This window comes from Sprattus sprattus (assembly GCF_963457725.1).
Source record: "Sprattus sprattus genome assembly, chromosome: 1".
NCBI classification, from domain to species: Eukaryota; Metazoa; Chordata; class Actinopteri; order Clupeiformes; family Clupeidae; genus Sprattus; species Sprattus sprattus.
In genome coordinates this window covers 24,961,661-24,985,741 of record NC_137920.1, presented here as the reverse complement: position 1 = coordinate 24,985,741, position 24,081 = coordinate 24,961,661, and the positions used below count along the sequence as shown (strand labels likewise).

Here is a 24,081-nt window from a genome sequence, read left to right as displayed (position 1 = left end):
ACGGCTTTTAGCCAATCACAATCAAGGATTTGAACAATCAGGTTTAGAATTTTCCATTAAACCTATACTCATGCCCTCATGTTTCTACCATTTAAAGCATCAAATAAAGCAAATATAAAACTTCTGTGTACGAATTTCATGATAAAAAAACAACCATGCCACATGTAAAAAGTTATTTTTAATTATGTTTTATTAGGATTATTTATGTACTATTTTCTGAGTTATTCCTGTTTAACACTGTAGTTTAGCATTTGTATGCTATATATCCATGCATATTTGATATGTTTGCACTGCATGTCAAACAACAGTGTTAGATAGATAGATAGATAGATGAGGCAATACCTCAGAATTCTTGTGGAATTGATAGCTTTATTGTTTTTGAATACTTCAGTGAAGTTGCCTGGACAGTTTGCATAAAGAAGGACTGCTTTGCACTTGTGCTTCAGTTGCTTCATGAACCAACTCTGGTTACTGCACTCTGCTCTTGACCAATAAATCTCACAGACTTGACACTTGGCTTACTTTCATTTGATAGACTTGTTCTCGAGTCTCCTTCTTCTTAATTCTTGTTTAACCACAGCACCTACTTGCCTGTTAGATTGCACATACTTACCACTGAGGTGTAGCACTGAGTTTAGCCATATGGATTATCCTTGCAGCCTTTAGTTGCTCAGAATGAACATATTGCCCGGCTTTTTTCCCTATGCAGTACTACCTTAATGTAACAGAAGACACAGTAACTACAATGACTACAGTAACCACAGTAACTACCTTTACAACAGTAACTAGAGTAACCTTGACCTCTATGTTTTCTCTATATTTGATTTAGCCTACATGCAAGCTGATTCCAATGCTTAATGAAAGCATTTGCCTTTTCTTCAGTGTACTTAGTAATATGCTCAAAAAAGACTCCTCCTGTGATGATGTCAATGTTGTTCTTGCTCCACTCATGTAATAGGCTACGTGAGATTGCGTTAACATGAGTTTAAATTTCTCAGAAGTAGTAAAATAATTCAAGATAGACACATCATATTCATAATATTCAAGATAGACACATCATCACATCATATACATTGCTGGCCTCCTAGTGGTGGTATAAGGTTATGCACACTCTGTCTTCATGTCCCATTCGCTTGATGTCAGGTGCGTGATGGACTGATGACCATGCTGAATTTAGTGTGATGTTAGAAATTAGTTTTACGTTAACAACACCCCTCAATCTATATCTGTTATACTTTTATTAAACTCAATACAAAATTCCCCAAATTCATGCATATTGATTTACAATAATTCCTGCATTTCAAATATATTCTAGTAGGGCTGAAATTAGCATACAAGCAATAATAATAATGCATTTGATGCTGGTGTGCACTTTTCCCCCGTTGTTTTGCATTTACTATTTTATCTCCTATTTTGGTTTTATTGAAATAAACCTGTTTTTGTTACTCTGTGGTCGAGCTCATGAGCCGGGTCATGACAGCATTCTCAAGAAGGACCCACTTCATGACTCGGGTCTCCATTGCAAATCGATCTGCATTGACACATGCTCTGCAGGTCTGGGTATTTTATGTAGCTTCAATGGCTTTATACCCAACATCAGATCTGTTGCTGCAGTCTTCCATAGAGAGGACTCTTCATATTTTTGTAGAACACTAGTTGTGGTAAATAGAAATTAGACCACTAAAAACATCAAATGGGGAAAAAGCCTAAGAATTATCAGGGAAAATATGACTGTTTATTACTAAAGGCAACGTGCAGTATGAAATAAAACAGTAAATTAAAAAGATGACATTAGACCTATTCATCAACAAGGATAGGCCTTACTATGTGGACATTGGAACTCACTTTTTATAACTTAATTTCCAAATCTACACCCTGTTCAAAAGATGCTTTAGTTACAGCCTTGTTGTGTTTGGAAGGGAGGCCTACGCTGGGGAGGAGAACGGAAGCTTGATTTAAAGTAAATCTAGATATAAATGTTACATTGGAACATTAATGGGGATATGCCTACAGAACACATGAGTGTAAGTGGGCATTAACATCATTAACAATAAGGGCATCTAAATGGGTTGTTGGTAGTGAAAGGCTGCATATGCGCCACTATGAAATACAGTGCACAAATACACAACTACTGCCCTCTAGTGGTGACGACATGATGTTATGACAATGTTGTGTTATCCACTTGCAAATCAAATCACAATCCAAACAGGAAAAACCTGTGTGTGTGTGTGTGTGTAAATAATGGCTGATCAGCCATATTTCTCAGGTCAGTCAGTAGTTAAGCAGTGTACCACCCAAGAAAGCAGTTGGAGTTAGGACAAACATACCCAGACTCTCTCTCTCACACACACACGCCTTTTAGAGATTACATGTCACGACAGTTTGTCATTTGTAAAGGATTTGAAATCATCGTAGAAAGAACAAGAAGGGGGATGACATCTATTTTCCACTTTTATTCCCCAGCATATTTTGAACAGTTTAACCATGAATACAGTGATGCTTAATTAACCTTGGTCTCCATAGACACATGATCATCAACCTGTAATAGGCTCAATAATTATGTATTAATTATCAATATGTTCGATCACAGCATCACACAATGGTGTTTAAACAGGAGTGTGTGACTCTTCTGAAGACTCTGGTGGTCCTGCAGGATCAGGGGGTCATGTGATCTGGCACAGGGACACTGAGGAGTTATAATAAACAGAAAACCCAGGATAGAGGGGCTCAGTGAATGTGGAGTGGAACATGTGCAGGAGGGTGAGTGTGTCAGAGGAGATGCTGTAGAAGGACAGAGTGCCTGCTGGCCAGTCCAGGTACACTCCTACTCTCATCGAGCGGGAGGAGGGGGCAGGTATGGCAGTCCTCTTCTTATTGTGCAAGGCAGTGTAACTGTTACCAGAGCAAAACAGACTCCAGGACTTGTCATTATCTCCAAACATGCCGTCACTCCCCCCTTTCCTCTTCATGCTTTTATATGCCACTACTATACCGGCCTCAACACCACTCCACTCAGCCTCCCAGTAGCAGCGTCCAGACTGGCCCTCTATACACAGCACCTGCTCCCAGAAGACAAATCTCTCTGGATGGTCAGGATATGGCTGCTCCTCACTCCCCTGTGTCACCTTTCTGTTCCCCTCAGAGAGAGTTACTTTTCTGTTTGTTGTGTTTGGGTCCAGTGTGAGCTCACAGGCATCTGCAGACAAGAGGAGAGAACATACTCATCAGAATATGGGGTAGGAAAGGGACAGTTCACTGTACCCCCCGCCACCCCTCCGGACCCCACCCCACCCTACACACAAACACACAGATGTTCATATATATACACACAACCAAACGCATGCTCAAACAAACATACACACATTATCACACAGATCCAACAGACGTGTGTGTGTGTATGTGTGTGTGTTTTTCTGTGTTCAAAATTCTGGGAGGAGAATGAGAAGTGTGTATATTGGTGTGTGTGTGAGTGCATGATTCAATGTACCTGTGTGTGTGAGAGTCAAGAAGGCAAGAGGGAGTATACAGTCATATGAAAGTGAGTTTAGGCACCCCTCTGAGGCTGCATGATAATTGACTCTGTCTTCACCATTATACATTTTCTAGTTAACAATGAGTACTGGGGTGGAGACAAAGATATTTAGTGTAGCAGTATTTAGTTGTGTGAAATGCAATGAAATGTAAAAAATAGGCTGTGCAAATATTTGAGCACCCTAATAATTTTGTTGATTTGAATACCTGTAAGTACTCAATACTGATTACTTGCAACACACATTAAGTCTGATTAGCTCGTTAAGCCGTTAATTCCATAGAAAGGTGCATCCATGTAATCAAGAAATGGAAGGCCACAGGCACGGTTCTTGTTAAGGCCAGAAGTGGCAGGCCAAGACAATTTCGGAGAGGCAAAGGTGAAGGATGGTCAGAATGGTCAAAGACAACCCTCAGACCACCTCCAAAGACCTGCAAGATCATCTCGCTGCAGATGGTGTCACTGTGCATCGTTCAACAATGAAGCGCACCTTGCGCAAAGAACAGCTGTATGGGAGAGTGATGTGGAAGAAGCCTTGTCTGCACACACGCCACAAACATGCTTGCTTGGGAAATGCAAAAGCACATTTGAACAACATTTACATTTACATTTACATTTAGTCATTTAGCAGACGCTTTTGTCCAAAGCGACATACAAGGGAGGGACAACAAGCCAGAATAATTTTGGATCAAAGTGCTGTGGACTGATGAGACAAAGAATGAGCAATTTTTGTGTTATGCATTGCGGCAAATGGGTGCATGTGTGTATGTGTGTGTGTGTGTGTGTGTGTGTGTGTGTGTGTATGAGCGCATATGTTAGAGTGTGTGTTTTGAGGGAGTGAAGAGTTCTGGAGAGATTTTTGGAATGTGTGTGTATGTGAAGTGTGATGTACGTGTGAGTGTAGAAAAAAATAGATGTTTATATCTTTGTGTCTGTGTGTGTGTGATTAAAGGATTAAATGCACTTGTGTGTGTTATTTTGTTTGTGTCTCTGTCCTTTATGTGCGATACAGTTTGTGTTGGTTATCCTGGACTCATTTATGATTGTGTTAGAGTGAGTGAATGTGTGTGTGTGTGTGTGTGTGTCAGGAAGAAGTATAGGTGTGTAAATGAAGTAGAGTGTGTGTAAATAAGTTTGTTTCTCTCTGTCTATCTCTGTCTGTGTTTGTTTAGGTGTGTGTGCGAGAGAGTTTCTTTCTTTCTCTCTCTCTCTCTGTATGGTTGTGAGTGTATATGTGTGTGTGACCTTGTTTATGTGATACAGTTTGTATTAATCATGATCCTGTGTGTATTAGATGTGTATATCTTTGTGTGTGTGATTGCGTGACTAAATAAACTTGTGTGTATCTTTATGTGTGTGTGTCCTTGTTTAGTGTGTGATAATGTTTGCGTTGGTCATCCTGGACTCATTCATAATTGTGCGTGTGTGTGTGTGTGTGTGTGAATGCGTTTCCTCGCATCATGCCATGGAGTGAAGTGGAGTTGGTGAGTGTGTGAGCGTGCGCGCGCGCGTGTGTGTGTGTGTGTGTGTGTGTGTGCATTTCCTCGTGTCATGCCATGGATTGAACCGGAGTTGGTCAGTGTGTGTGCGTGCCTGTGTGTGTGTGTGCGTGTGTGTGTGTGTGAGAGTGTGAGAGAGAATGTCTATCAGGCAGGAACAAGTATATGTGAAATGTCTTCACTCACACAGACAAACAGTCACACAAAGACTAACAGGCCAGTCAAAACTTAAGGACACACACCAACACACACACACACACACACTCATAAGTGTGTATCCCTTAGGGTAGGCGTCACAGACTAAACACTGCCAGGCTTTCAGTAAGTGTCAGAGATCTGTTCAGCTGTCATTGTCCTGATGTCACATGTCATGATGACATTATAGCAGTAAGCTGGCAGCAGTTTTCAGGGCCAGACACTGCAGTTGCTCAGCATCAGCTGTATGAGCTGGCAGTCATCTTGAGCAGTTGCTTAGCTCTAGCTTTATGAGCTTGGAGTCGACTTGATCACATTCATTTTCATGTTTTAGAAATATCGCAAGTCAAATGGCATCAGAAAATGACCAAATGAAAACAAAGAAACATCAGCCTCCAGTACTGAAGGGACACAGATACAGGCACTGTTAACCCTATAAACATACACAACCTCTTTCCCTTTTCCATTCACACACACGCACACACCTCAATGTTTTTATGTTAATAAACAAACATGCATATGTCTTTTTTCAGGGATAAATAAATCAAATCACTCACATTTTCTCAGTCCTGGTTTAATCCAGCACTCTCCTCCATGGTCATACCTCAAGAAAGAAGGGGAGGAGAAACTACAGTTGAGGCACAAAACTGTGAGTTAAGGATGTGAACGGATTTGTTATCAGTCTATCATTTTAATCAAGCAAAACTATACGTTTTCTAGATCAACAGGGAAAAAACTAAGCATGCAATACAAACATAGTATAGTACAGTGGTCCCCAACCACCGGGCCATGGCCCGGTACCGGTCCGTGAGGCATTTGTTACCGGGCCACACAGAAAGAATACATAATTCATATCAATTCCGCTGTATTAATTATTAGCGTCTGAAAGGTGTTTTATTTTGAAAAACGACCAGATTTTCCCGGACGGCACATTCGCCTCTGCCTTTTGTCACGTCAAGACGCTTGTCTCGTTCAAGTGATACGTCACTCAGAAAATAAGCCCACAAACTAGCGAAAATTAGTAAAAAAAACAAACATCTTTGGAGAGCTTCTTTGCAAAGGTGAAAAGGCCAACTAAGGAGCCAGAAGAGGAGCATACGACCCCCAAAAAAGAAAGCTTCTTTCAACAGACAATACCAGGAGTCATACTTAAAATACGGGTTTATCGCAACAGGTGATTGGTGATCACGCACCAATTCCGCTCTGTTTAATATGTGGCGACAAGCTAGCACCAATGAAGCCTTTAAAACTGCTTCGGCACATGGAGACCAAGTACTGATTCAGAGTTTTGGTGAGTTGTATTTTTCATGCACTTAACGTTCGTAATACAATGGTGTTGGCAGCAAATTAACTCCACCCAACGTTAATGTTAGCTTTTGTGTATGAGCAGACTGGGCTTCATTCTATCAAATTCGCACTTGCCTCACGGGTGCAATTGAATGATTCACATCAATATGAATGGATGACGTGTAACAGGGACTGTTACAAACCAGGCACTCTGGTAAGTAACGCAATGACGAACAGTCAAGTGGGACTCGTGTCTAGGGGTTTTTATTGTAGTCGCGGATAACAAATAAAGAGATTTCACAAACAACTGGAGGTCACAACACTAAACGAAGGCCCGAAAAACGTGGCGGCACGCAGCAGGGAGAGACCCTTCCGGACTGCCACTCCGGCTTAAGATGAATCTGGCTCCGCCCGCAATCACCAGCCGCACCTGCATGCAATAACGGAACAAAACACAGCCAACGAGCAACACAAAGAACCACGACCCCTAGGGACAGTAGGAGGGCGTAACACCTCCCCGCAAAGATGGTGACTCCAGTCTCCATAATTCACTAAACACTAAACACATTATAATTATTTCGTGCGGGCAACACACCCACGGACAGGGATGCGTGCAGCAGCACAATTTCAACAAACCGAAGGGTATACAGCCATGCTGTAATAAACGTAAATCACAAAACACACATACACCTGCACACGCATCGCTTTCATACTCACCACTCCGAACTCCCAGCGTATGCACGCACACATGCCCACAAGAATGTAAAGCAAACACTCACACTCACTACCAAAAACAAAACAAAGTCATGACATACGATTGCGTTAATCGTAGACATGGAGATTAGACTACGGTACCCTTGACAGAGCGTCAGAGTTTGTATGAGCCATATTCCCCGACCCGTATCTGCCTTCATTCAATGTATTACTAGCTCCTGCAAGATTCATATGGGCAACGGCCTCAGGTGCTCTCCCCGAATCGTCAAGAGTAACCAGAAAAGAATCAGATATGGTACAAGAGTCGGACGAATCGTACCCAACCGGAGAGGACAGAGTTCCACACCCCTCCTCACAGTGTTGTGCTTGTGCCATGATGACAAAACCCAACCAATAAACAAACAAACACACAGAAGTCCCAGTGTCGGGTGGCTGCAACAGGGCGACACTGGACTCGAAGTGGCCACCAAATCCTCCAGAAATGACCACTGGCTCTCTCTACCGTGCCAAGACACGTTACACTTAACAGGTGCAGGTTAGGTTAGACGCACGAAATGGGCAATAACCCGAAACACTATAGCAGCTTACAAATCGTCTAACCCTTTCCAACCCCACCTGTAGCACCGCGACCACGCAATGCACCAACAACACTAAAGCGACTTTTCAGTACCTGGTGAGTGACTGGACGGTCTGCGCTACACCGCAACCCCTAACAAAACCAAAAAAAAACTGATCCCTCTCACTGATCTTCAGTGGGTTCCCTACCCGGTATACTTTGTCCGTTGAGCTCGAGAGGATGCAGCAGGCCAGTGGTACAGCCTACTGCACACCTCTGATAACGCACCGAATAAGGATGACCACCAGAAAACAACAAACTAAAATAATAAAGTGACGGATCGTTCCGCCCGGCGGCTGCTAATTGCGATGCAACGCACCCACCCAGTCAAGTCACACGCTCTTGGTACTCACCTACCGTCGCAAACACTAAATGGCCTTCACCTACCACAATACACACAATCCTTACTACTGGACGAGATCCCAACTGTTACAAACCAGGCACTCTGGTAAGTAACGCAATGACGAACAGTCAAGTGGGACTCGTGTCTAGGGGTTTTTATTGTAGTCGCGGATAACAAATAAAGAGATTTCACAAACAACTGGAGGTCACAACACTAAACGAAGGCCCGAAAAACGTGGCGGCACGCAGCAGGGAGAGACCCTTCCGGACTGCCACTCCGGCTTAAGATGAATCTGGCTCCGCCCGCAATCACCAGCCGCACCTGCATGCAATAACGGAACAAAACACAGCCAACGAGCAACACAAAGAACCACGACCCCTAGGGACAGTAGGAGGGCGTTGGCAGCAAATTAACTCCACCCAACGTTAATGTTAGCTTTTGTGTATGAGCAGACTGGGCTTCATTCTATCAAATTCGCACTTGCCTCACGGGTGCAATTGAATGATTCACATCAATATGAATGGATGACGTGTAACAGGGACGTGCAGTCATAGGAGGCAGGGGAGGCAGAGCCTCACCTGTCATTTTGAAAAGTAAAAAAAATATATATAAAAAAAATATTTTTTTTTGTATAATAATCATATATATATATATATATATATATATATATATATATATATATATTATAAAATAAATATTCATATTTCTCTAGTTATCTGTGTTACGAGTGTCATTTCTGCATGATTCCGATCATTTCGAGCATTTTTATTATCAAAATCGCTGAATTTGAGCATTTCCGGTTCCCATTGATCAGCCAATGAACATTGGACGTGCGGTCAAGGGAGGCAGATGCATTGCAGTCTATGGGCAGGGTAGGCAGTGCCTCCCATAGACATGTATAGGTAGACACCGCCTCCACTGCTTCTCGGTGAAACGCGTCGCCGCAATTTTGGGAAAGGAGCTCTCTGCCGTCAGAGGTCTGTCAGACGTGTCAAACAAGCGCAAGTTGCCAGGAGCTGCGGTTTATCTGGATAAAAATCACGATAACCTTTTACATTTCGCAACCAATTTCATGGAGTATTCAAGGGTTTATGCTCTACGTGAAGTGTGTGAAAAAGATTTGCCTCTACGTTACTTTGAATCTCGCTAGTTTAATCGCCAGTCATACATGTGCATGGGTCTATAATAAACGCTCACTTTTCTTGCAAAGCTCGTGCATTTTGAAAATACTGAGAAGATCTATAAACTATCGAAATAGTGCTTCTTTAGTTACTACGTATTGACCATCATTAAGAGAAAGAGCATACATCAAATAGTGAGAAACTGGCAGTGAACTGTAATATAAATAACATAGCATATATATAATACAATATAATATAATGACTCAGTATAATGTGCAATGGAATAACATATATATGATATATATAATATGTGATACAATATAATATATTTTAAGTATAAGTATATATTCATATTATAATATATATATATATATATATATATATATATATATATATATATATATATATATATATATATATATATATATGTACATTTGTACAATTTGACATAATATACAATCATGCTCTTAACATTTTCAGATCTATGCAGTGCAATTGACACAATATATAATTGTGAAATAACTGTGTATTGCCAATTGCACTGTTCAAGGTTTCTTAATGCACATACTTGAAAAGGAACTATTAAACTATGAAAAACACACTGACTGCCAGTTTCTCACTATTTGATGTATGCCACCCATCCTGTGCTGTTATGTCCCTGTGTGTGTTTCTGCTTGTTTTGGGCTTGATTACTCTTGTGTTTGCAGTTCGCTGTTTATGTGTGTGTAAGTGTTTTACAGTATGTCCTATAGGCTGATGACACCTAATTGACAACCCCTGTGCCTGCTGATGTTTCAATTGGGTTCCACCCTTTGTAAACACACTCATCCAGTTTGTGAGAATCAGGAACAAGACAAGGCCAAAGCGTGAGGATTAAGACATGCCAATATCAGTCTGTTTTGGACCAGATACTGTAAATGTTCTTTTTTCTAGTTTCCTATGTCTTCTGTGTAATACATTCTTTACATGTTCACAGGCTCTGTGCCAACATATGTTTCGCCCATAGTGCAGTCTCTCTCTTTCGTTCTTGCCTCAGAACCTACACAGGGGTGTGAAACAAGCACTCATAATTTACCCAATTTACCCAGACAGTCTGTCAAGTGGGACTGCAGTTAGATCAGTTCCTGCTGGAAGGAGAAAAGTGGAGAGGGAAAAAATGGGAATAAGGAGTGTAACAGCGCTGTTGATAGGGGCACCAGAGCTAGCTGACTGGATCCACCCATAGCACTGCTGGAAAGCTTTGTTTGAGACAGACGTCTGACAGCATCACTGTATGTGTATGTGTTTTCTGTCTAGATGTGTGGACAGCGTTTTGCCCTGTTTTATACCTGTTCCTTTGTGCTTGTTCTGTGTGCCTTGTTTCTGTGCCTTGTCTTTGTGCCTTTTGATGTGTTTAGTTCCTGTGTTTATTTTGAGTGGCTAGCAATGTGCTTAGCTTCGGGCTAAGTGCCTGGGCCTAGTTTGGGGCCTGGCTTGGGCCTAGTTTGGGGCCTGGCTTGGGCCCTGCGCAGGTGCCGATATTTGGGCCTAATCGGCCAAGCAGGTGCCCAGGGTGCCACGCACTTGAGTGCCAGGCGGTACGGCCTGAATGTTTTAGCTTGTTTATTTTGGGGGCACTGTGTTGGGGTTTATAGCCCTTGTTAATAAATATATATATTTTTATACAACTACCATCTCCTGCACTGTTCTTCAACCCTTAACCACCCCGTCCAGTCGACACATCCCCAAACAACATGGGGTGACTGCCCCGGTCCCTCACACACATCTATGTAGGAATAAAAGAAGATGCACCTTCCATAGTGTTCCAGACTAATGTTACATCCACACTAATACGTTTGAGTTTCAAAACAGTTACTATTTTAACGCCTGGTGCCTACTCTACGCTACTGAGTGATATAGAAATGTGAAAGTCTGACTAAAATCATGTACGTATGTAATAATGTATGTGTGAGTTAATCAAATGCCTCTGTGAGGTGATTAATTAATCAAGTAGTCTTTCTCTTCTGCTTTGCTGATGCATTACGCTGCAAAAAGCATAGCAAGAGGACTTTGGATGTGGGAGACCCACCACGTAGTTTTCTCTAGTGCTTTGGTGGATAACAGTAACTTCATACCATTTAAACCTTGTGTGATGTGTTTAGCTTTGCTTCTCTCTCGTCTGCTGCAGTCTGGAAGTGAGCCTGTGCCACTCTGTCTGCCAGGACATGAGTGAGCCAGATATGCATATTGAATAAAATTAATTATTCAAGCGATCTGCATCAATACTGTAGCGTTATCGGCCCTACATAGAGCGCACGCGCAGTGTATGTAAATGGTCATGTCACGTGATATGCATTTTCAGGCATGATAGTTTTTCTGATAAAGAGATAACATGCCCGTCTGGATGGAGATCATTCCGTAAATGTATAAGTGTGGATATAGCCTCAGCTAGTGCTCTTAGTGAAAAGACTATTCCCACCCCCTCCATCAGAAATCTCACTCCGAATTTCTCAGCAACAGCCTGTGTCACTTACACCAAGAACCACCACTGTGTCTATTTTAGGATGTGGGAGAAAACCCACACCGACATGGCCAGTCTATCCAGAATATGTCACCTAAGATTAAAATGATATTTACACCCAAATTAACACCCAGCACTCACTTGAAATTCTCTAGTTTACAGTTGGGATCACTCAGTCTGTCTGTGAGTTCACTGACACCTGTGTCTCCTGGGTGATTGTAGCTCAGATCCAGCTGTTTCAGGTAGGAGGGGTTTGATTTGAGGGCAGAGGCCAAGAAAGAACAGCCCTGGTGTGTGATGAGACAACCGCTCAGCCTGAAACAAGAGACAAAAGGGTCAGACTATACATTTATAAAATATATTGTTTTAGGTAATCTTTTATACTAACTGACCAACATGTTTCCAGCTTGCATTTTGGATCTCCAAGTAATTTTGATCCTTTCCCTTTAAAAACGTCACACACTCTCACGCAGATGAATACATCAGGACACATCTGTAAATAAAGACAGCTGATGCATTGTTCTCTTTTGCTTGCTCTGTATTTTACATAAATAGAAACAAAAAGACACAGACTGTAAGGGGCCAAGGCGATTTTTGAGATGTGGGCGACTTGGTGTAGCCTGGCCACTACCAGCCTGTGACTCCATTTTTTTCCGTCAGTCAGTCTGGCCTAACCCCGTTCATTTTCGTTTCCGAGATGGGCGGGTGCTTAGCTTGAGGTTTAAAATCATTGGAGTTCCCTTAACCAATCAGCAACGTTTGGTAAGCATTCGGTAGATTAAACTCTTCCCAAAGCCAGTTGGGAGAAGAGCTACGACGTTCTTTCCAATCATAAAACTTACAAGACAATACTCTTGTTCTCCTTTTAATTTTCTGATGTTCTCGAGAGTTGAGACAACTTTCCCGATAGCTTTTCGTGTCTCTTCCTCCAAGGTGAGTTTTGCGTCACAGCTCTGAACTGTTTGCTAATTGGTGCGGTTGGATCCTGGAGACGATTGTCAACGGGGTTGGGCCAGACTGAGTATGAGCTTGAAATCAATTCAGGCAGAAATACATAGGCTGGTGTCACCAGGCTAGACTTGGTGGTGAAGTGGGGGAAAACACAGTTCAGGAGATGAAGGCTCTTATCAAAATCTACATATTTACTTAAACAGAGACTCCATTTAAAGGTTTCGACCCCAAAACATGTGCACACAAAATAAACAAACATAAATCATACAGTACTCAAAGTACTCCAGCAACTAGGCACACTAGGCACCTGCTTGGCACATTCACAAGCTAGAGGCCCAAACTAGCCACAGAAAATAGACACAGAAACTCAGCACATAAAGTTGGCACATAAACAAAGCATATAAACTGTATCCTCACATCTAGATTGACACTTCACCTCACAGCAAACGTGTTTTTTTTTTTTTCCTGCCTGTCTCTCCCCTTCTCCTCGTGAGGCACCCTTTAAATAGAGCAGCCACTTGGGCTGAATTGTTCCATTTAGGTCTCCTGGGTCCAACCACTGTCATGGGGAGCCCGGACCCAACCATTGCGGTGGGGGAGTCCTCCCCACATTAGGGCCTTACTCCTCTTGTGAAACACACACAGACACACACAGACACACACAGACACACACACACACACACACACACACACACACACACACACACACACACACACACACACACACACACACACACACACAACATACACACATACACACACACACACACACACACACACAAACATACACACATACACACAAACACACACACACACACATACACACACACACACAGACGCAACATTTCTGAGGAATTGATATTGAATTCACAGCTCAGCCTTTCTTATACGACACATAACTGACCTCACTGTCTCCAGCTTGCATTGTGGATGTCTTATTCCCACACAGAGCAGCTCCATTCCTTTATCCAGCAGGTCATTGTCACTTAAGTCCAGTTCTCTAAGATGGGAAGGTGTCCTTAGCAGCACTGATGCCATAATTTCACAGCTTGCTTCGGAGAGGTAACACTGATTTAGCCTGTTTGAAAAATATTATGTATGAATGTATGTATGTATTTGTATGTAATTATATATATGTACACATTTTATACTATTCAGCATTAACACTGATTTAGCCTGTTTAGAAATGAAGATTAAACATCATGTTGTTGCGGTAACTCAGTTACATCCACAATTATAACGATATTATTCATGTTTATACACAGTTAAACAATCCGTGTTTATAAGCATCTCTCTCTGCCAGTCTCTCAGAATACATTTTCAAAATTGTCACAAGTTGTATCATTGTTGTTAACAAGGCTTTACTCCCAGAACCCACCCAAAACTGTACTCACCAAACTCTCCTAGAGACTTTCACTACAGGAAGCATTCTGCTGAGCCCTTCCTCTGATCTCAGGTATTTCTTCAGATCGAACTCATCCAAGTCTTTAGCTGACATCAGCAGCAGATAAGCCAAAGCTGAACACTGGACTGGAGTCAGGTTCCTCTCCTCATCTGCTGAGTTTGTGTACCTGGGTAACATTTTAAACATATTCATAATCTTAGTGATACTTACGCCTCTTATTTAAAAAGAGAATGCTCCTCCAAGTCCAGATGAATAGAAATACAAATAAAAAAGAATCAGCAGTAAATAGCATCAATACCGACAAACATCAATTTCCTATTCACTACAGATTAAATACATTCTGATGATTGTTGTGGACATCATTTTGACACAAGTTAACAACATCATTTGAGGACTATTCCTTTATCAGGGGGAGCATAATTGCACAGACTTGATGATTTCAATGCATTTACATTTAGTCATTAAGCAGACGCTGTTATCCAATGCATTTATGATATTTTCCCTGAACCACAAACAGTGACAGTACATGTAGGAAAACCAATATATTTAAAGCAGCAACTTATGACACTGGTGTTGTTGACACCATGCTCTACTACTTGTGCAATTTACCAATTCCTTTGAATGCGAAATGGTCTGTATTAATTACCTGTTGATCTCCTCAACCAGTGAGTTGTCCCCTAACTCATTTAAACAGTGGAAGAGGTTGGTGATCCGTTCTGGTGAGATATCTTCCCTGATCTTCTCTCTGATGTATTGAACTGTTTTCATGATACTGTCTTCTCTGATAGCTAACTGTGGCAGCAACACCTTCAGGGGGGACCGGATTTCTGGCTTCAACATTGGAGCCAAGCCGACGAGGAAACGGACAAAAAGATCCAAATGTCCGTTATGGCTCTGCAGGGCCTTATCCACTGCCATCTTGTAAAGGTCAAACCTTGAGTGTTTGAACAGCCAGCTGATCTTCTCTTTCCAAGTCTTTGGAAAGGGATTTGCCAAATGACCTCCTTCATGAATAACAAAAAGTGCTGCCAAGAATTCCTGTACACTGAGATGCAAAAGCTGAACATGTTCTCTCCAGTTGAAGCACTTGTCACGTTGAAGATCTGTGTACAAAGTCCAGCCTGCAGTGCTCCCCAATTTACATCAATGTCACACTCTGCCAGGTCCTTTTCATAGAAGACCAGGCTGCCTTTGTCCAGATGTTTAAATGCCAATTTCCCAAGTTTAACAAGGAACTGTCCTTTTTCCTCTTTTTTCATCTTCTTGTCTTCTGAGTATTTGTCATTCATTCTTTTTACCTGCGAGATATTATACAATGTGTACAATTCTGTCAGCGTTTTGGCTGATTCTTCATTGTCTTCCAGTATTTTGTCCACCACATTGGCTAGAATACGGCAGAATACTGGTATATGACACATGATGTGGAGGCTTCTATTCTTGTTGATATGACCAATGAGTCCCTCGGCCTTCTCTGGAATGTTTTTCTTAAAGAACTCATCTTTCTGGTCGTCATTGAATCCTTGAACCTCTGTCACCAAGTTGAAGCAGTCTTCTGGGATCAGACTGGCTGCTGCTGGTCTGGTTGTAACCCATAGGAGTGCAGAGGGCACTAGCGTACATTTAATGAGACTTGTTATGAGAATGTCTACTGATGACTCTGCATCCAGCATACAAATACATTTGCCAAATTCCAGCTTGAGTCTACTTTCATCCAAACCGTCAAGGACAAAAAGAATTTTGCAATTACTCAAGTCAAGGATGTATTTTAAATCTTTACGATAAGGGTAGAATGACTGAAGAACATCAAGAATGTTGCAGTATTCACCTTGTTTCAAGTTTAACTCCCGAAAAGGAAGAACAAAAACAAAGTCTATATCTTGATTTGCTTTTTCCTCAACCCAGTCCATGACAAACTTTTGCACTGCAACAGATTTCCCTACGCCAGCAATTCCCAAAGTCAAAACCTTTGTGGCAGGCCTGTCTGTGAACATGTTTGCCAACTTGACTTGCTTATCCTTAGAGCTTGGTCCTCTCCCAATCTGGCTCATGTTAATTGTCGACACTTCATGTGTATTGTTGACTCCACCTGTGCGGCCCTCTACAATGTGAAGCTCAGTGTAGATTTCTTGTACACTAGAAACTCCAGATTCCTGATGTACAACAGAAAACCTTTGTTTCATGTGCGCCTGAATCTTCAGTTTTAGTCTTCTCTTCTCTGCTGCAATCAAATCTGAAGACAACAAAAGACAGATGTGATATGGTGAAATAACTGGCTTATTCTCAAAATATGATTTTGATTTTTTAGCTTTTTATGCACCATCAGTGCATTTTACTTGCACCTTTCCTGTGGTTATTTTTGTAGTTGTATTTTCTTTATTCCCTCTTTTATTTCTCTAAGTAACTTTGCTAAAGATCCTTGGATATACGTACTCTTTTCTTCTTTATGTATTCTTATACTGAACGTTACATGTATGTATCAATCTCCAAGTCTCACAAATAAATGTAACAAGGTTCACATTCTTTCATATGTGAAACGCATAACCAACAATTTCAATCAAGGTTCAATACAAGTGCATAATGACCAATACCTATGAAATAAAACCAATGTAAGTAAAGCAATATACATGCCAACAAACCATATAGTGAATTTTGCATTTTTACAAAACTAGCACTGACATATTTCCTGAACGCCACCCCATACCTAGTGGTACCATTTTTTTATTAGCAAAAAAGGACACGTCACACCTCTGTTTATCTCTCTTCACTGATTTATGCTCTGATGCTCCACTAGATGGTAGCCAGCCCTTCAACAACATCCTCCTATCTAAACTCTCCCACCTAGGTCTACAGTTTTCACCAGTGCATGCGGGAAATGAGCAGAGAGTCTGGTGGTCTCTCCCAACACCAGTCAGCCAAAAAGCTGTCAGTGTGGTGGGATGAGTTTCCCAGCTCCACACACTCTGCAGCGTCACGCCCAAAGCAGCTGAACACCTAACTCATCTCTGACATCTTATGCACTTAAACTTCAAATAAAACCTGTCTTCATTTTCCTATTCAGAACTTATGAATCCCAAAGACTCACCTACTTAGAAATATCATAAATACACCTAAGTTTGTGTAATATTTTTGTGTGTGGGTGTATTGCAGCTAATATGCCGTGAATCCAAATGTAAAATGGCCGACATTGGGTCCTTACCCCGTCCTTGTTGTGGCATGTGTGATTCCCTGCTCAAGGCTGGGGCCAGGGGTGCAACTGCCCAATGTCAGGGGGGTATGCAGCAACAATTTTGGCGCCCCCCCCCCCTCACACACACACACGTTTTTTTTTTTTTCTTAAACAAATAAATAAATAAGTGTGCCAGACATCATCATGTATGGGCTTTAAATAATAAAGGTTTATTTTAAAGTATATCAGCCACTGCATGCCTACCATAATGGTGCCCTATGGTGCATACAGTATACTGTACACACACACACACACAAATATATATATATATATTAGTAACAATGTTAACAAATAATAAACAGTTGCAAACATTAACAATGAAATGATAACCATTGCAAATAATGCCTTAAAACGCAAAAGTAAGTCTACAAATAAAGATCTTTTAAGGTGATGATGTGTAACAATGCTCCTACCAAAATATTCTAGAGTGCTCTTTAGTTGCTACTAAATAATAACACGCCGTGCCTTTTCCCTTGCCCATTTATCTTGTATTGCACCATGCCAACAGATAGCCTGTATGTTTGACAGCACAGCTAACATGAACAGCTAATGGTAACCATGGTATCCAGAGTTACGTTTCCAGTTGTTATTTTGCCTTAATAAAATTGAGATGTGTCATACATGGGATTGGTACAGTAGGGTTTAACCAAAATCTAAATGTAGCTATCATCAGCCTAATTGATGAGGCTTAAACTAGCCATTTGGCTGCTACATTTCTATGTTAGCAAACGCTAGCTAGCCTGCTAGCTAGTCTGTTAACATTATTTGCAAGCCTCCAAGCACAAACGTAAAGACACCTTAAAACCTACCTGTTGCCTTTCACCATCCACTTATTTAATTGCTGTTGCATCCCCTGACATGTCTTCTCTTTTTCCCTCTTTCTTTTTCTGTTTTCAGCTCCTGACAGCTTTTTTGCTTTATCCATCTTCCATCCAACCAACTCACTACTCGTAGCCTAGTTCTAACTGCTTGTGTGTTGAGCGGTCACTGTGCTCACTCTCCCTCTTCTATGTCAAAATTCTATTATGGAATCTTAAGAGATGAGGCGCCTACTCTAGTCTGTTTAGTCCTCTAAAATGTTATATAACATTAAGGAAATGCAGTAATGATTTAGAAACGCACAACAGCAGCTACATATAGAAATTTTTTTTTTTTTTTACCATCGCTTTGGCGCTCCCATGGTGCGGCGCCCCTATGCGCCGCATACAGCGCATACCCACTTTTTGCGCCACTGGCTGGGGCCTCCTCTGCTCGATCATAATCTTAAGACAACAAAAATAAAAAGTATTATGGTGAAATGGAGAATTAACTGGTTGAAATATGATGTAATCCATTAAATATTGCATATCATACCTTAATTTTAGGATATGATTTTCACTATGTAGCTTTGTATGCATCACCAATGTAGCATTTTACTCCCACCTTTTCTGTGGTTAAATATAGTTTTTCTTCTACTATTTTAAATGTCTAAGCCTTCTCGTAAGGCACAACTATCATCGTTTTAAACAATTTGCAAGAATACAGTTTTTTCTCTCCGCTATTAAACACAACATATACAGTATAAAACACATTTTTTATGTCATTTTTTATAAAGCAAAACCATGCCTTGACCACGACTGTGTATTAATCGTGGTTTATTCAATGTTACGGCATGTTATAATGTAAAACTGAATGCCATCTAGTTGTGGTGTGAGGGCTACTAGCCATTTAAAAGTAATGTGTCACACCAGTGCTAATCCCTGTTCCTGCCACGGTGCCTCCGACCGCCAGATCACCTGAATTCAGATGCACCTGAATTCAGATGCACCTGTCACAATATAAACTCCTCACTCCCCTGTCTGGCCTCGTTGTTACTAGGACGGAACTCCGTGAAGCAAAAAGTTCCTGACTATGTCTCCTGTGACCTTCCCAGCTCTGTGTTGTGACTTCCAGATGTTATTCTCCTGTTTAATTCTGAGCCCCTGCGCTCTTGTTTTCCCGTTTCAGAAATAATCTCCCATGTACGATCTTCCCGGGTTTGACTTTTGTGTGCTGTAGTTCGTTATTCCATCGTCTGAGCGTTATACCAGTTTGCGTTTGTTTTCTCCCTGTTTGTTTCCCCTTTTCGTGTCCCCTGTCTGTTGCCAAATAAACTCTGCGAACTACCATCTCTGAGTCCTGACGTCCCTGACAATAGGTAAATAAAATAAAAGTACCAACATATAAAATCGGCTACAGACTGTGTAGTGCTGTGTAGGAATGGCGTTTATGGATCGAGGGTACAGCATGTGTTGTGTGCTGCGGCTGCCATCAGCCAGTTGTGCCCTATTGGTGTATCCTACCACCCTTGCTATCCTTGTTTTACTATAATTCCCTAGGTTTATGTAATAGTCGTGTGTGTGTGTGTGGTCCATTACCCCCTTCTTGCTGTGGCATGGCACTTTTTCCAAAGTTGAAGGTGACAGGGCCATTGATGGTGCAGCCGGTCACGGGTGTAATGTTTACCATCCCTTCAGAGTGAGCAGTGGCGTACACCTTCACCCCTCCACTCTCTCCGGCCAGACCTGGGGAACACTGCTGGGCTCCCACTTAAAACAAGAGAGTGGAAAGAGAGAGAAAGGGAGAGAGAGGGGGGATATAGCAAAGAGAAAGTTGGAGAGGGAAGGACACAGAGACAGGGAGAGAGCATATAAAGAAATGGAAAGTGAGAGTGAAAGATGGAGAGAGATAAGGAGCCAGAAAAAGGGGAGAGAGATGAAAGAAAGAGAGAAGGAAAGGCGGAGAGTGACCAAAAAATATATATTGAAAAAAACTGAGAGAATGAATGAGAGATAAAGAAATACCATAATGAAAAGGAGGAGTAAGAGATAAAATGAAACAAAAAGTGCCACAGAGAAAGTTGGCAGAGAAAAAATTAAAGAGAGAGCATAGAAAAAAATTATTTATATGATTCTTCCCACATATGTACCTCATCAGAGATTGCGCAGTGTCTGTTGTAGCTGTCGCCAGCCAGTTGTGCCCTATTGTTGTATCCAACCACCCTTGGTTTAACTAAAATTCCCATGAACCATGTCAGCCAACTATAAGTAAACATAACTCAACAAAACTAAACATAAACAAAATTCCCACACACCGTGCAGGGCAGCCTCTTCCTCTTCCTCTCCTTCTAGATCACATTTTTCTGAGGCATTCAATGTGATCACATTACCTACTGTAAATTGTTTATCTGAACTTATCACTTTATTTGTTTATGAAATGTATGTCTACTAACAAGGTCTTTCTCTCTCTTATTGTGGGAGACCTTTGCCTGCAAATGACAATGGCTGTGAAAACATTGTTCCTCATCACCATAACCATTAAGTTCATATATGGGTACGCATATTAGGCAACTGAGCTCTGCCACTCACTTTGTCTCTTTTCTTTCCCTCCCCTTCTAGTCTAGTCTATACTGTCTTTCTTTCCCTCCCCTTCTAGTCTAGTCTATACTGTCTTTCTTTCCCTCCCCTTCTAGTCTAGTCTATACTGTCTTTCTTTCCTTCCCCTCGTAGTCTTGACCGTCTCCGCTGTGGGATGTTGCTCTCCATCTGATATAATTGCAGGAACCCTTGGTTTACACATCCACACCCCCACCACAATGTCATGCACATATTCTACACCACTCATGATACATCTACATACTATGCTAGCCTATTTACCTGTAATGTAAATCATTCTCACCATCCGCTTTCTGTTTCATTAATATTTACCTTTGTAATAGAAACCCATGAGCACACTGTATACCCACAACACTTCAAATAAAACCTCTCTTCTTTGTCCTGTTCAGCACTTATGAAAACCCAAGTCCAACCTACTTAGACATTTCATAAATACACCAAGGTTTGTGTAATATTTGTTTGTGTGTGTGTGTGTGTGTGTGTGTGTGTGTGTGTGTGTGTGTGTGTGTGTGTGTGTGTGTGTGTGTGTGTGTGTGTGTGTGTGTGTGTTGCGTGTGTGTGTATTACAGCTAATATGGCCGCCATTGGGTCCTTACCCCCTCCTTGTTGTGGCACTGGTGATCCTCTGCTCAAGGCTGGGGCGTTCACTAGAGAGTGAGTGAGAGAGATGAGAGAGAAAGATACAGAGAGAACAAAGTGACAGATAGACCCAGTCAGACAGAGGGAAGAGATAGAAAGAGGGAATAAATGAGTGGTGAGGAAGTAAAGGATTCCTCCTACATACACAAAGACTCCTCATCAAAGACTGTAAGCTACACACTTACATTCTTCCAGATGTCTCTCCAGGTCCAAGGCCAACTGGTTGTGTTTCATCTTCTTCAAAATGGTCAACATGATTTCCCCACCACCCGTGCCATACACCTTCACCATCAAGTCCACAGTGTCGTCTGTGGCGGCCTTCTCTAGCTTTCCCGATGCGATTTGGCCCTGGTCCTGAAGGTCTTGCTTAAACCTCTTAAATTCGGTCCCCGTGAGGTTGTCCAGAGCGTTCCTCAGCACTTCCCTCTGAGTTGCCGTCATTGTGGCGTCCAGATTATTAGTCCACTACGAACTGGATGCTTGGGGTCAGGCTGGGCCAGCTTTCAAAAAGACCAGATGTTGGGGGGATAGTTCATGTTCAAAATGAAGAAAAAGAATTCATGAGCAATTATAAAAGCATAATTGAATTTTCACAATTAAATTCTGCTTTCCCTATTTGTGTTTGTGTGTGTGTGTCTGTTTATGTCCATGTCTGTGTCTGTGTTAAAAAAGAGGTGTTAGTACATTTTACATGATTATGAAGGTAGAATTGTCTTAAATACAAAGATGGTCAGAGTATGCTTTGCTCTTGGCGAACTAAAACACATACGAACTACAACACTAATTGCAATTGTTATTCATAACTTGATTTTGGAGTTTTCAACTGTAAATTCTGTTCTGTTAAAGACAAATTGCAATAGTCATTTCATATTGCAAACCCCCAGGATTTGCATTTGTTACTTTTGTAATGCTCTGAGTGCTCATGAGCGTAATCTTATCACGTGATTTTTGGCAGCTTTCAAACATGCCAAAAGCTTTAAAAAAAAAAAGTGTCTTCAGATTTGCAACATAACTTGCTTTCAAGAAACCATAAGCTGTGGTTTCTCTAACACAAGCATCCAGTAGGTGGCAGTGATTCATCAGCCAGGAACATTACGAGGGTCATGCAATTCTGTTCTGCTCAATGCAAGATGAGGAAAAGAGAAGCCCTCTTGTTTAGCCACTCTTTGGTTTACTTGTAACCATAATATATGTGTTGTCATGGGTTCAAGGAAACACTGTTTCCACCAAGTTGGTAGCATTTGTGAGAGGAAAAACAAACTTGCGGAGTAACATTAGTTGGTTATCTAGATAGCCTGGCGCACCTTAACATTACTCTAGGCCCCAGGGCTAAGGGCGTTTTCGAGGGCTGCAGCTGGATGGATAGATAGACCCACCAGAGGTTATGAAGACGACAGCCTAAATAGCCTAGAAGTACAGATGCCATGGTGTATTTGAGGGGAATAAAGCTGTTGTAGATACAAATTGTAGTCGAATGGATCACAGACATGGTGTGAGGGACCGACCGGTCACCCCATGTTATTTTAGGACATGGCGACTGGACTTGGTGAATATATGGCACAGGAGATGGTGGCTTTTGTATACAAAAATATATCTCTATTTTTAGCACAGGGGGACCATTAACCCCAACACATGTGGCCATAAAATAAAACATTAAAAAAATAAAACATTAAAAAAATTAAACGTACAGGCCGTAATCACAAGCACTCAGTCACCTACACCCTTGGCACCTGCTTGTCCTACTTAGGCCCAATCACAGGCACCTGTTCCCAGGCCCCAAAACATGCACCATGACTCAGCCCGAAGCTAAGTGCATACACCGGCCATACAGAAAACAATCACATACACTAGGCACAGAGGCAAGGCATACAAACCAAAACAGAACCAAGGCACAAAAGACAAAAAACAAGGCCAACAATAACTACACAACTAATCACAAAACACTTCACCTTTCAGCAAGGAAGAGTTTTAGGCAAGTCCTCTCTCAGTGTTCTCTAATGTCTTTCTCAGCAAGTATCCCCTCATGAAAATGAGGCACCCTTTAAATAGGGCACAGCCACTTTCGCTTAATAAGGTCCAACAGTGGACTGACGGTTCACGTGAGCATAGATCATTACGGATTACTTCGCCCCAAAGTCACCGTGAAAAGAAAGAGAGAGGACAGACATGGCATGAGATAACGTGTGTGTGTGTGTGTGTGTGTGTGTGTGTGTATATTTGTAAGAGCGAGTGGGAAGAAGGAGGAAGATAAAAGAGCAAAACTATGCAACAATTTGCCAGTTTTTGAAGTAAGTTTTTATGAGTAATTAGTTTTGGCATCATCTTTAAAATAATTTAGATGATATTTGGTCATTAGAAGAACAGATTAAAACAACTGTCCTGCCCACTAGCCATCCAGGCTATGCAGTATGGTCTGGGTCATAAACCCAGTGAAAATGTATGAAAAATGTTCACAACAATACATTGCCAACAATATCACTAAAAAGACACCAGTTAGCATGTTATCAAGCTTTTATTAGTGCCAGCTGGGCTGTTGGCGGTGTTTGTAAAATGTTGAATGCTTTTTAGGTAGTTATTTCAATACCCATAATTATTTGTATTTTTTTCGCATTAAATTATATTCTATTTAGCAAAGCCTTGTTT

General features: G+C 41.5%; 1 protein-coding gene across 1 annotated transcript; it reads right to left on the bottom strand.

The window, feature by feature from the left end:
• Nucleotides 1-2,663: 2,663 nt before the first annotated feature.
• LOC308368732 (NLR family CARD domain-containing protein 3-like) lies at nucleotides 2,664-21,879 on the bottom strand (the record flags this gene model as incomplete). The annotated part of the gene is given in 9 exon segments (XM_080842984.1): nucleotides 2,664-3,196; nucleotides 5,781-5,827; nucleotides 11,946-12,119; nucleotides 13,660-13,833; nucleotides 14,150-14,326; nucleotides 14,807-15,215; nucleotides 15,218-16,390; nucleotides 19,783-19,953; nucleotides 21,624-21,879. Coding segments are annotated over 9 exon segments (3,114 nt in total).
• Between the last annotated feature and the right edge of the window lie 2,202 nt (nucleotides 21,880-24,081).